The following is a 14,127-nucleotide window of genomic DNA, read 5'->3' on the forward strand; positions in this document are numbered from 1 at the left end:
TTTTCCTTGATCCCCATTATTATTTGCACCTGTGCCTCGTTTCCCTGATTGTATTTAAACCCTTTGTTTTCCTCAGTTCTGTGCTCTGTGTTTGTATGTTAGCACCCAGCCCTAGTACTCTGTGAACTCTTGTTGTTCCCGGTGGACTCTCTTGTGGAATTCTGTTTTTGTTCTTGTTTGTTTTTTTGAGTATCTTTTGAGGCTTTTTTGTGCTATACCTTCCACCTTCTGGATTTACCTTTTGTCTTGGAGGATTACCTTTGTTCTTATGGAATTCCTTTTGAGGTTGTGGAGTTACATGTTTTCCTGAAGAACTTCACTTTTTAATTCATTAAATACACGTCTCAAGTACTGCTGTGTCTGCCTCATCTTCTGGGTTCTGCCGACTATTCGTGGCTCAGTTGGTTAAGTGACTGTTTCTCACCCGGAGACCCGGGTTCGTAACCGGGTCCTGACAGAAACACAGAGCCAAAAATGAACCCAGAGGCAGCCAGTTCCCAGGACCTTGTTGCCATGCTGTGCCACCACCAGGAGACTGTCCAACGCCACGAAGCTGCCCTGGTTCAGCAAGAGGCCTTATTCTCATCTTCTGTCGGAGATGCTGACTTCCATAAAGCAGATATCTGATCGACTTACCCCGGCAACAGTTCCCGTCCCCAGTACCTCAGATTCACGTACCCATGGCAGTTAACCCTCTGGCTGAACCTCGTCTTCCACCTCCCCAACGGTTGTCAGGTGATCCAAGTGCTTGTAAAGTGTTTCTCACCCAATGTTCTCTCTCCTTCGAGCTGCAACCCTCGTCGTTCCCCACCGACCGGTCTAAGATCGCATATATCATCACCCTGCTGTCGGAAAAGCCCTGGCCTGGGCTACTGCTGTGTGGGATGCCCATAGTTCCTGCTGTGCCAGCTACTCTGCCTTTGCTGAGGAATTCAAATGAGTGTTTCAAGGCACAAGCAGTGGTCCTGACTCAGCCAAACAGGTCGGCGCAGCGTGACGGACTATGCCAACCAGTTCCGCACGGTGGCAGCAGCGAGTGGCTGGAACAACGAGGCGCTCACGGTGTGCTTTCTGAAAGGCCTTTCCGACACTATCCAAGATGAACTGACCACCGGACAATCTCGAGTCCCTGATCAAGTTGGCCTCACGCATTGACCAGCGTCTGAGAGAGAGAGAACTCAACCGTAGACCTCTAGCCCCTATCAGTCCCAGCTCCGAGTCCCCACCTTTATCCTCGCTGGCTCCACCGGAACCCATGCAGATTGGACGCATCTCCCAGGCTGAAAGAGACCGCCGGATGAGGGAGCGACGCTGTCTATATTGCGGCAAACCAGGCCATTTCCGTTCCACGTGTCCCAGGCTCCAGGAAACGCTCTGTCCCGTACAGACCGGGGGAACGGTAACAGGAAACATAACCTCCTCCCATCCGTCCAACTCCCGTCTACTCATTCCAGTCATCCTTTCCCGGGACAACCACAAGCTTCACCTTCAAGCCTTGGTAGACTCTGGAGCCGCAGGTAACTTCATGGATGGTGTCTGGGCGAAGGAGAATGGCGTTCCTCTGAACCTCTAAGTGACCCCATGAGGGTTACTACATTGGATGGAAGCCCTTTGGGATCTGGACTTGTCACTCATGTCACTACCTCCTTGCGACTTTCAGTTTCACAACACCAGGAATTGCTGAACTTTCATTTGATCTCCTGTTCCGAGTTCCCTCACGTCCTTGGATACCCCTGGCTTCCCAGCCATAACCCTCACATCGACTGGTCTGTGGGCACTATCAAGCAGTGGGGTCCTACGTGCCAAGCTACTTGTATTTTCCCTAATTCCCCGAGTTCTACTCCCGAGTCTTTAGAATCCATCGACCTGACCCGAGTTCCCGAGTGTTACCATGATCTCAAACTGGTATTTAGCAAACAGAGGGCCACCATGCTACCACCCCATAGACCTTATGATTGCCCCATCGAACTGTTTCCGGGCACTTGCCCCCAGGGGTCGGATCTTTTCCCTATCTCCACCCGAACGAGCTGCTATGGATACCTACATCAAGGACACTCTGGAAGCAGGCCTCATGCGTCCATCCACCTCCCGACGGGAGCAGGGTTTTTCTTTGTGGCCAAGAAAGACGGTGGATTACGTCCTTGCATCGACTACCGGGGACTCAATGCCATAACCGTCCGTAACCGTTACCCGCTACCCCTTATGGCCACAGCCTTCGAGCTGCTCCAGGAAGCAGTTGTTTTCACTAAGCTTGACCTGCGGAACGCATATCATCTTGTGCGGATCAGACCTGGTGACGAGTGGAAGACCGCTTTCAACACGCCTACTGGTCACTATGAATACTTGGTGATGCCCTTCGGCCTGACCAACGCCCCCCAGCGGTGTTCCAAGCGCTCATAAACAATGTGCTTAGGGATATGCTTAACATATTTGTGTTTGTTTACTTGGATGACATCCTCATCTTTTCGAGCTCTCTTCAAGTACACACAAAGCATGTCAGACAAGTACTCAAACGCCTCCTAGACAGCCATCTGTACGTTAAGCCGGAAAATGTGAATTCCATTCATCCCGAGTACAATTCCTGGGATTTGTAGTGGAACCCGGTCGAGTCCAAATGGACCCCAGGAAGGTAGAGGCGGTGGCGGATTGGCCCACCCCAAATCCGTTAAGGAAGTTCAGCGTTTCCTGGGCTTCACTAACTTTTACCGCAAGTTCATCAAGAACTTCAGCTTGGTGGCAGCCCCTCTCTCAGCTTTAACCAAGGGTGGCAATGCAAGGTTTTTGTGGGGAAGAGAAGCTGAGACGGCCTTCCAAGGACTCAAGCAGCGCGTCCTCTCTGCTCCCATCCTGATACTACCGACTACGGATGAACCGTTTGTGGTGGAGGTAGACGCCTCAGAGGTTGGTGTTGGAGCTGTCCTGTCTCAGAGGGGTGAAGACAAGAAGCTTCATCCGTGCGCTTTCTTCTCACACCGGCTTACCCCGGCTGAGAGGAACTACGATGTGGGGGATCGTGAACTCCTAGTGGTTAAGATGGCATTGAAGGAATGGAGACACTGGCTCGAGGGGGCTTCTCACCCGTTTCAAGTGCTTACGGACCACAAAAATCTGGAGTATATCCAGCAGGCGAAGCGGTTGAACTCTAGACAAGCTAGATGGTCTCTTTTCTTCAATCGATTCCAGTTTATCCTCACCTATCGGCCCGGGTCGAAGAATCTCAAACCGGATGCCCTGTCCCGAGTCTACGCTCCTGCCATTCGAGATGACACGGACATGCCTGTCCTTCCTGCTGCTAAGATCGTGGCTCCGATCTCGTGGCAAGTTGAGGATACCGTGAGACGAGCTCAAGCTATTGAACCGGACCCGAAAGGAGGTCCTGCCAATCGGTTGTTTGTCCCCAAGGCAGTGAGGACTCAGGTCCTTCTGTGGGGGCACTCCTCTCGCCTCACCTGTCACCCGGGCGTAGGTCGCACCTTGGAGTTCATCCAGCGTAAGTTCTAGTGGCCTACCATAAGAGAAGACGTTGCCACTTTCGTCAATGCCTACCCCGTGTGCTGCCAGGGCAAATCTTCTCACCTCCGCCCGCAAGGACTCCTTCACCCTTTACCTGTTCCCCACAGACCCTGGTCCCATATCTCGTTGGACTTTATTACTGGCCTTCCTCCATCCCATGGCAATACTACTATCCTAGTCATAATCGACAGGTTTTCTAAGGCGGCCAGGTTCGTCCCTCTGACTAAGTTAGCTTCTGCCAAGGAAATGGCTGAGTTGGTAATTAATCATGTGTTCCGAGTCTTCGGCATTCCTCAAGATATGGTTTCTGACAGAGGTCCCCAGTTCGCCTCTAGGTTTTGGAAGGCCTTCTGCCAACTCATGGGGGCTTCTGCCAGTATATCTTCAGGGTACCATCCGAGTCAACGGCCAAACAGAGAGGATGAATCAAGAGCTGGAAACCACCCTCCGATGTATGACTCGTAACAACCCGTCCACATGGTCGTCCTTCATTGTTTGGGCCGAATACGCGCACAACACCTTGCGCTCCTCCTCCACTGGTATGTCCCCACGCAGTGTCAGTTTGGCTATGCCCCTCCATTGTTCCGGACCAGGAGGCAGAAGTCAGAGTGCCTTCAGCCTTGAAGTTCGTCAGACGCTGTCGGCTTATGTGGAGGAAGACCCGTCTTAATCTTATGCGTTCCTCACAGAGGTACCAACAACAAGCCAACAGACGTCGCCGTCCCGGGCCTACCCTGCGCCCTGGCCAGAGAGTCTGGCTCTCCACAAGAGACTTACCACTACGGGTGGAGTCTCGCAGGCTGTCCCAAAAATACATCGGTCCCTTTAAGGTTGCCAGGAGAGTTAACCCAGTTTCTTATCGCCTACACTTACCCAGATCCCTTAAGATTAATCCCACGTTTCACATTTCCTTATTAAAACCTGTTGTTTTTCTCCCCTTGTCCCGCAGACAGACCTCCCCCTCCGCCTCGTGTCATTGGAGGCCAGCCGGCTTATACCGTCCATCGGATACTGGATTCCCGCTGGGTGCAGCGGTCCTGGCAGTATCTGGTGGACTGGGAAGGCTACAGTCCCGAGGAGCTCTCCTGGGTTCCTGCCAAAGACATACTGGACCCTGACCTCATTCGTCAGTTCAGGGCCCTCCACCCTGAGAGAGCTGGTAGGAACGTCAGGAGCCGTTCCTAGGGGGGATTCTGTCAGGATTTGGCCAGGGTTGTTCCGGTTTTTGGTCACTAGATGCCCCCATTGTGCCTTTTGACCTTTTTGTTTTCCCTTGATCCCCATTATTATTTGCACCTGTGCCTCGTTTCCCCTGATTGTATTTAAACCCTTTGTTTTCCTCAGTTCTGTGCTCTGTGTTTGTATGTTAGCACCCAGCCCTAGTACTCTGTGAACTCTTGTTGTTCCCGGTGGACTCTCTTGTGGAATTCTGTTTTTGTTCTTGTTTGTTTTTTTTTTTTTTGAGTATCTTTTGAGGCTTTTTTTGTGCTATACCTTCCACCTTGTGGATTTACCTTTTGTCTTGGAGGATTACCTTTGTTCTTGTGGAATTCCTTTTGAGGTTGTGGAGTTACATGTTTTCCTGAAGAACTTCACTTTTTACTTCATTAAATACACCGTCTCAAGTACTGCTGTGTCTGCCTCATCTTCTGGGTTCTGCCGACTATTCGTGGCTCAGTTGGTTAAGTGACTGTTTCTCACTCCGGAGACCCGGGTTCGTAACCGGGTCCTGACATACACTCAATTAGTATTTGGTAGCATTGCCTTTCAATTGTTTAACATGGGTCAAACGTTTCGGGTAGCCTTCCACAAGCTTCCCACAATAAGTTGGGTGAATTTTGGCCCGTTCCTCCTGACAGAGCTGGTGTAACTGAGTCAGTTTTGTAGGCCTCCTTGCTCGCATACGCTTTTTCAGTTCTGCCCACAAATTCTCCATTGGACTGAGGTCAGGGCTTTGTGATGGCCACTTCAATAGCTTGACTTTGTTGTCCTTTTTGCCACAACTTTGGAAGTATGCTTGGGGTCATTGTCCATTTGGAAGACACATTTGCGACCGAGCTTTAACTTCCTGACTGATGTCTTGAGATGTTGCTTCAATATATCCACATAATTTTCCTCCCTCATGACGCCATCTATATTGTGAAGTGCACCAGTTCCTCCTGCAACAAAGCACCCCCACAACATGATGCTGCCACCCCCGTGCTTCATGGTTGAGATGGTGTTCTTAGGCTTGCAAGCCTCCCCCTTTTTCCTCCAAACATAACAATGGTCATTATGGCCAAACAGTTCCATTTTTTGTTTCATCAGACCAGAGGACATTTCTCCAAAAAGTATGATCTTTGTCCCCATGTGCAGTTGCAAACCGTAGTCTGACTTTTTTATGGCAGTTTTGGAGCAGTGGCTTCCTCCTTGCTGAGCGGTTTTTCAGGTTGTGTCGTCATAGGACTCATTTTACTGTGGATATAGATACTTGTGTACCTGTTTCCTCCAACATCTTCACAAGGTCCTTTGTTGTTGTTCTGGGGTTGATTTGCACTTTTCGCACCAAAGTACGTTCATCTCTAGGAGACAGAACGCGCCTCCTTCCTTAGCGGTATGACGGCTGCGTGGTCCCATGATGTTTATGGGACAAAAGAAATCAGCCAAGACCTCAGGAAAAAAATGGTAGACCTCCACAAGTCTGGTTCATCGTTGGGAGCCATTTCCAAACACCTGAAGGTACCGCGTTCATCTGTACAAACAATAATACTAATGGAAATTTGGAAATTGCTCCCAAGAATGAACCAGACTTGTGGAGGTCTACAATTTTTTTTCTGAGGTCTTGGCTGATTTATTTTGTTTTTCCCATGATGTCAAGCAAAGAGGCACTGAGTTTGAAGGCAGGCCTTGAAATACAGCCTATCACAAGCTTCTAAAGCCATGACATCATTTTCTGGAATTTTCCAAGCTGTTTCAAGGCACAGTCAACTTAGTGTATGTAAACTTCTGACCCAGTGGAATTGTGATACAGTGAATAATAAGTGAAATAACCCGTCTGTAAACAATTGTTGGAAGAATTACTTGTGTCATGCACAAAGTAAATCCTAACCGACTTGCCAAAACTACAGTTTGTTAACAAGAAATTTGTGGAGTGGTTGAAAAACGAGTTTTAATGACTCCAACCTAAGTGTATGTTAACTTCCGACCTCAACATTTTATGATATTAGTATTTAGCAGACACTTTTTCCAAAGCGACTTACAGAACTGTCAATATTGACAGTGACACACTTCTCTCTCTCAGGTGCTGGGTACATGCATGAGACAGTGGACGTGAGGCGGCAGCTCAGTCACTACCAGGTGGCGTCTCGTAGTCATGTGACATCCTCTAGCCCTACCGCCCGGCCCCAGGCTGTGAGCTCTGACCCCCGGCCGGACGGCATCCTGACCTGTGAGTTCTGTGAGTTCAGTTCGGGATACATGCAGAGCCTGAGACGCCACTACAGAGACCGACACGGAGGCAAGAAACTGTTCAAGTGCAAAGACTGCTCCTTCTTCACCTGCTCCAAGTAAGGAAATGAATGTTACTGTGACAACATAAGATGGTCTCTTTTTCAATTTCAATCACGTCCTCTTTCCATTTTCTCAAACCGCATTGGAGGAGAGGATCCAAGGTCCCTCATTTCGGACCTTCTCCTCCAAAGCATTTTGAGAAAGTGAAGAAGAGAGTGGACGTACGAAATCACGGAGAGACAAATTGGGAAAGAGCCTATGTCTTCCTTTTCTTCTTTTTATGATGGTTGGTTGACAACTGAGTTGTGGGTTGTTTTTTCTTATGTCCATTCGGCCTCACTAGATCTATTCTGTTCTTCTCAGGTCGACATTCACCATGCATGTGGAAGCAGGACACACTGTGGTTCCTGAGGAGGGTCCCAAAGACCTACGCTGTCCCCTCTGTCTCTACCACACCAAATACAAGAGCAATATGATCGACCACATCGTCCTGCACAGGGGTAAGCCAAGACAAAACCTGTGATTACTTGTTTTATGTGCTCAAATATTGTTAAGACAATTTAGAGGAAATAACTGTTAGTGCCAGGTGGAAGGAGCTCATTGAGTCTCCCTAAAAGTCAAAGCTGTACTAGTATTTTAGTGCTTGACATCGCGCCGTATTGTCGCACACCAAAATGATTAGCTATACTTATTAAGTTACATCTTCACAGTTGGAGGTGCTATGATGCTGTTGACACAATATTTATCTCTTTCTCTCTCCCCCTCCCTCACTCCCTCCCTCTACCCCCTTCTTCCCTACCCCAGAGGAGCGTGTGGTGCCCCTGGAAGTGTCTCGCTACAAGCTGTCTCGCCACCTGGCCGGCGCGGAGTTGCACCTCACCAAGCACAATGAGATGAAACCCTACCAGTGCCAGCTGTGCTACTACGACAGCAGGCAGCGCTACCAGCTGGAGACACATCTCCGAGAGGAGCACAAGGTAGGTCAGAACTACAAGTCCCAGCATGCACCCTGGCTCAAACCTACAGCTGTTTTAATACAAGTACCTGGAGAGCTAGCATTTGGTAGGATGGGTCGGCTTTAAAAGAAAATGATCCAAAATGACCTACTTACTGTTTAAAGCAGGCAGTTTTCAAGGATGTCGCCCTGAGACGAGGTCGCGTCAACTTGTATACAGTTCCGTTTTGGCACACCTTAACCTCAGAGATGAAAACCCAAAAGGCTTGGATACCTTGATTGTAAAACAATGGCTTCAATTGGTCTTTAGTGTTTTTAACATCAGTGTCTAATAAGTTCTGAGTTATTTCAGTACTGTATCATGATATCTCCATGACATGCAGATCAAATGTGCTCACCGATAAAAGGATCTGTAGTCATACAAAGTAGATCATGCCAGATTATTCAAATCCCACACACATATGCTTGGTAGGAAGAAGCTGCCTGCTATCTATTCTGAGTGCATATCACAAATAATAGGTTTCATTTCCCTTAGTCCCATAATGGGGATAATGCATGAGATGCTGAGCGAGGTCACATGGCATTTCATGAGGTTGAAGTATACATTAAACTTAAAAGGGGCACAGACGGAGACAGCAGTGCTTGCTCCCTTTCAAGGGAAGGAAGAGAGAAGTTACTCTTACTGTGTGCTCATTGTTGGCCAATTACAGCAACTCTTTCTGACACGATACCTGTCAATCATAGTGTGTGGTGGAGTGCTCATAGATTGTAAAATAAAAATGTACTTCTTGTTGAATAATAGCATTATATACAGTACCACTAAACATGAGCAACTTGAACTGCCTGTAGAATGTGTATTCAGAGACAGTCCCATTGGGCAGCAGATTGAAATGACTTCATTACAACCTGTTCACAACCAGAATTTGTTGTATCAGTTCCAGTAATACCCAATGGGGTCTTCATACTCAGTGATGTAGTGGGGGGAAAAGAAACTGCCATTCACGGGGAATAAAGTAACACTTCCTATACTTTCAATGCACTTTTACTCTCAAGGTGTTTACCTTCCACTGCAACACTGATCATACTGATTAATCTATTATTAATTAATCAATCAATCATACCTCTTGTCTTTTTTTGTTGATCAGGTGATCCGTAACTTTGAGTTGATGGGGCAGGTCAACCTGGATCAGCTGGATGCTATAAAGGAGAGGAACAGTAGTGCCGAGGAGGAAGAGGCGATGGAGGAGGATGGATTAGGAGTGATGGAGGAAGAGATTGTGGAGGATGAAGTGGAGATGGAGGAGAGTATAGATGAAGAGCTAGAGCAGAAGGAGGAGGAGGAGGAGAAGAGGATTGAGGAGGAAGAGGCAGAGGCAGAAAAGCCAGCTCCAAAAGGTTAACAAGGATCTTCATCATTATTGATATGACTAACAACTCAGTGGCCTTGTGGTTAGTGTCCGCCCTGAGATTGGAAGGTTGTGAGTTCAATCCCTGGCCGAGCCATACCAAATACTGTAAAAATGGGACCTGATGCTTCTCCATTTGGAACTCAGCATTAAGGAGATATATTGTGGGTAAGGCCCTGCGATAGACTAGGGTCCTGTCCAGGGGGTGTACTTGTACATAAAGCTGCCTCTCGCTACAGAAACAGAAGATAGTTTCCTTCCCTATGAGCCATTCTGGCTCGCACAAGCCAAGGCTCATGCAAGCCTACTTACTTACTACTAACAATATGACTAACAATGCCAAATTGCATCTCTGTTGGCTGCTACCAAAAGGTTTGGGCTCAGTCCCATTTCAATGCAGTCAATTCAGAAATTCCAATTCAGTTACTTCCTGAATTTAAATGGGATTCACTCAAGCCTTGTAATCTGACATGACTGGGTCTCTGCTGTATCTGTATGGGCTGATATCATATCATACGCCCCTCTCATCATGCTGATCTCTGTCTGTTCCCCAGACGTCCCAGTAGTTTCCCCCAGCAGCAGCAGTGTGACTGCCTCCGCTGAGAAGCGCTTCCCCTGTGAGTTCTGTGGTCGCTGCTTCACTAACAGCATAGAGTGGGAACGGCACGTCCTCCGACACGGCATGTAAGTCTCTTTCTCTCTCTCTCTTCCTACCTCCGTCTCTCCTTCTGCCTCACTCACATACTTTCTCCCTCCCTCCCCATCTCTCTCTCCTTACCCCTCTTCCTCCCTTCCTCTTTCTTCTGCATGTTTTCCCCCAATATTCTCCTGTGGTAATGGACATTGACCTTTCCCCCTCTCATCATAATACAGGACTGTTACCAACAGCAGAACAGACACTAGCACCACCCCCGCAATAGACGCATCAGCCTCAGCTCTGCCTTCTATTGGCTCGTCGACCATTGGGACGATGACGGACAGAGGATTGGACCTATCTAGCAACGGCATGGAAGTGGGGAAAGAATATGCCTCCGACCTATTACAGAGTAGTAACAATCTGAATGAGGAAGACAACAAAGAAATGCTTGAAACCAAAAAATGACATATAAGAAGATGGAAGAGAAGAGTACTGGGGCCTAACATTGTAGTCACTTTGCTAGAGACTATACATTAGGTTGTATTGATATTGGGTTGGGTATCAAAAATAGGCTGCTAAAGAAAGAAAAGAAAATTATGGAAACAAAAAAGAATTGTCACCTTTTGGAGTACTGTTAGATTTTAAGTGTTACATATTGGAAACTATAGGTTGTGTTACATCCTACATTTTTTAAATGGCTGAACCTTAAAATGAGTCAATGGTCCCGTAGGACAGATGTTAATATATTGGTAACCAATAGTGAATGTTACTGTAAAGCACACATTATGGTCAAATCTGCAGTTTCTACAGTTTAAAGTCCGAGATCATGTCTACTAACTACAATATTTTGTAGAAGGAAAGAGTGGGTCACATTTCCCAAAAACGTGTTTGAAATTGTGGGAAGAAATGTTGGGGGAATTTTCTTTTTATATATACGTAGATATACTGACCCCTTGGAAGTTCCAAATGAGGGATTCTATAAATGTAGATAACCTACTGTATGAGCTACCACATTCAGTTCCCTGACGCCCTTTTAACCTCACTGCTACCAACAAGATCCTAATATACTTATAATCCCATCATCTAGTGTTGTAATATTGAGGGACAGGCCGTGTGTGAGAGATGACTCATCTGGGCCTGTATTCATAAAACATTTCAGAGTAGGAGAGCTGTTTTGCCTTTTAGATCAAACTGAATATGATTATATGGACATGGGGGACCTGATCCTAGATCGATCTTCTCAGCTGTCACTCTCCTCCCCATCCATACTAGCTGTAAAACCACACGGTAGAACGGTTTCTGTGATTTGACCCGGATGGTAACTTTACATTAGTTAACCTTTTTATTTTTAGCCTTGTGTTATTAATCAAGTAGAATAATTCCTTGAGGAATAGTTGCACCTTATTTGTCTATAGTATATTTCAAACTTTGATTTGTTACATTTTTAGAATATTGACTCGACTTTTGCCCCAAAGTTTATATATAGCAAATTGTTATATACTGTAGTACCCTTGAATATGATAAATATGCCTTCGGCCTTAGGCATTCCCAGCACTTCCACTCTTTAATACAGCTTTTGTCTTTTGTCCATCCTCTGACAGTTGTAAATTTGAAAGTGAACTGACACAAGTGTCCCCACAACATGATAACCAGCAGTTGAATCAATAATGTTTATTATTGTGCCATTGATTGGTTTCCTTGTTATTTTTGTTTATCAATAACAAGTCAGATGTTGTTGTAAAACCTACACTGTCGTCTGTGACACAGTGCTTGTCATCAATGTCAGAAGAACATAGAGGGAATGCTGTACATCCTGAAGCTATAGTTTCTCTTTCTGACATTACACATGGGGGAAATGGCATGATGCAAGCAGATAATTCACCTCATCAACAGATAATTGTGACAGCATTTATAAGAGAACGTGTAAGTACGCTAGAGAAACGGATTATAAAACGTGACTGACCAGCCATGTGAAAGTACAACACTTAGGTGTTTAACTTACATTTTGCAGTGTACAGTGCTGTGTTCTATTATTGTGTGTGAAGATGATTCTGAAGTCTGGTCTCCTGTATGCTTTTTAGACTACGCTGTTTTGACAAATAAGGCAGAGATTGTATATGTTAGAAGTTGCTGCTCAAATACCCCAAAGCCTTATTAGAATAATGAATAGCAATTATCTCAAGCTTCGTCAATATAAATGCTTTCCTTCCAACACTGGTTGGTTGGAACCGATACAAACCAATACAAAGTGATTGACAGTGTATCTGTACTATGACTCCTTTGAGTCATCAAAGGAGAAACGCAAAAACAAAACAAAAATGGAAATGTGCTCTTGGTACCAAAATATTTAGCTGGCTATGTTTGCTACAATGTTCTTTCTTGAGTAACGAATCATTGTTGCAAAGGGGGTTGGAACCCAGAGACATAAATACATGTATATATGGCTCTGGTAAAATCCTAGTCCCCTATAGGGTGCATTCTGAGAGTCATGCATGTACATATGTGATATGCAGTTGTGTATAGAAAAACAAACTACTTGTCAAGTGTTTGAAACTGTGGTGTTTCAGAAAGGAAATGTTTACCTTTTTCCTTTTAGGTGTTGGTCTCATATGAAACAAATAAACAAAAATAGATCAAGTAAAAACATGAAAACCTTTGTGGAGTGAGCTGTTTTTCAGACTCCCAAATCAAAACGTTATAATAAGCTGTTGTACAACGTCTGGTTGATAAGAAATATGTCTTCTTTTATTTTGTACCTTTAAGAACAACAACATGGGGGTGATTTGGTGCTGAATCTTTTACCCCTCCTCCTTTAAAAGGACTAGCTTAGCTTTTTAAACATGAACCCAATAGAGAAACGTTTGTTTGAGGAAATAAGCTTTTTTGAAGTGGGGTTAATTTGGGATTTTGTAAGGTGGTTGGAACTGTCCTGTCTCTCTGTATCCCAAATTGGTTGCTTTTCCATTGTCCATTTTGAATAGACATCTGTTAAATACTCACTGTATTCAGTGTCTCACTGTACAATAAGGTGATGAGACTTTGTTGGTCTCACCCCTTCCTCCCGCATCCCAATTGAACCCCTGCTCGTCATAGCACACTGGATACTTGTATGTATATATTTAGTTTGTTTCCATGATGTTTCTCTTCTCTTCTTCTCTTCAGACTGTTCTCCATTGTTTGACTACCTTAGATTCTCCATCTTGCCTTTCTCCTGTGAAAATCTGATTCCTGATGGTGGGTTGTGATATTACCTAGAATGATTGTTTACAATTGTATTCCATTTTATCTCTGGATATTCTGTAAATATTGTAACTCATTGTCTTTTTTTAACTTGTTAATAAAGTTATCAGATAACGGTACTCTGTAGTTGTTGTTGATGTCAGGGACTATAGTTGCGTTCTGTTTGTTGTTTCCAATCGGATATAGCTGTTTTATGTGTCTCTGTCACAAATTCCCAGAAATCGCAGGTCAATCCGCGTAATAATTTTTTATTTTGAATTGAATGTAATATTTTATGTTGTTCTTGTCTATAACTGTTCTGTACTTTGTAATGTATTTGTATGTTTTATGTGGACCCCAGGAAGAGTAACTACTGTATGAGCAGTAGCTAATGTGGATCCTAATAAACTAAACTAAACCATTGTTTCAGGTTACTGACACTCCAAAAACAATTCTTTGTACAGGCCAAATCTATTAGTATGCCTTTCCCCAATAGCTGTCATGAATTGTAATGCTCGAAGCGAAAGCAAGCTTCCAAGAAAGCAGATTACAAACATCAATGCCTGCTTTCAAGGACAGAATGGATGAGATTCTCGAAGATGAAATCATACAAAAAGTGTTTCACAATCACTGCTATGCAAACAATTGTTATCCTTAATTCATTATGTATTATTTATTACTCATCCCATCCCTCATGGTTGCTAATCATTTGTTAGTGTAATAATAATCATTTTTGGATGATTCCAGAGAATGAGAAATGGATAAATATCAAATACGTTTGCTTGCTGCAGTTGTCGTCCTACAATGCGGCTTGTTTGAATGTGTCTGTCATAGACGGTGGCAATCTTCTGTTAGATCAAATGTCTTTATGCATCTTCAATCGTCTGTTAGTGGAGTGATGCACCCAT

The 14,127-nt window shown here is 45.2% G+C and overlaps 1 protein-coding gene across 3 annotated transcripts in view; it reads left to right on the forward strand.

The window, feature by feature from the left end:
* LOC118387936 (zinc finger protein 462-like) overlaps positions 1-13,642 on the forward strand; it is a 90,950-nt gene extending 77,308 nt beyond the window's left edge. For all 3 annotated transcript variants that reach the window (XM_035776787.2, XM_035776786.2, XM_035776785.2), the window contains 6 exons: positions 6,794-7,058; positions 7,366-7,502; positions 7,807-7,979; positions 9,103-9,352; positions 9,918-10,047; positions 10,237-13,642. In XM_035776787.2, the coding sequence (XP_035632680.1) occupies positions 6,794-7,058; positions 7,366-7,502; positions 7,807-7,979; positions 9,103-9,352; positions 9,918-10,047; positions 10,237-10,465 (1,184 nt within the window). In that variant the 3' untranslated portion in view covers positions 10,466-13,642. The remainder of the gene's footprint in view (positions 1-6,793; positions 7,059-7,365; positions 7,503-7,806; positions 7,980-9,102; positions 9,353-9,917; positions 10,048-10,236) is intronic.
* Positions 13,643-14,127: the final 485 nt, after the last annotated feature.

The sequence above is a fragment of the Oncorhynchus keta genome, chromosome 9, assembly GCF_023373465.1.
Source record: "Oncorhynchus keta strain PuntledgeMale-10-30-2019 chromosome 9, Oket_V2, whole genome shotgun sequence".
NCBI classification, from domain to species: Eukaryota; Metazoa; Chordata; class Actinopteri; order Salmoniformes; family Salmonidae; genus Oncorhynchus; species Oncorhynchus keta.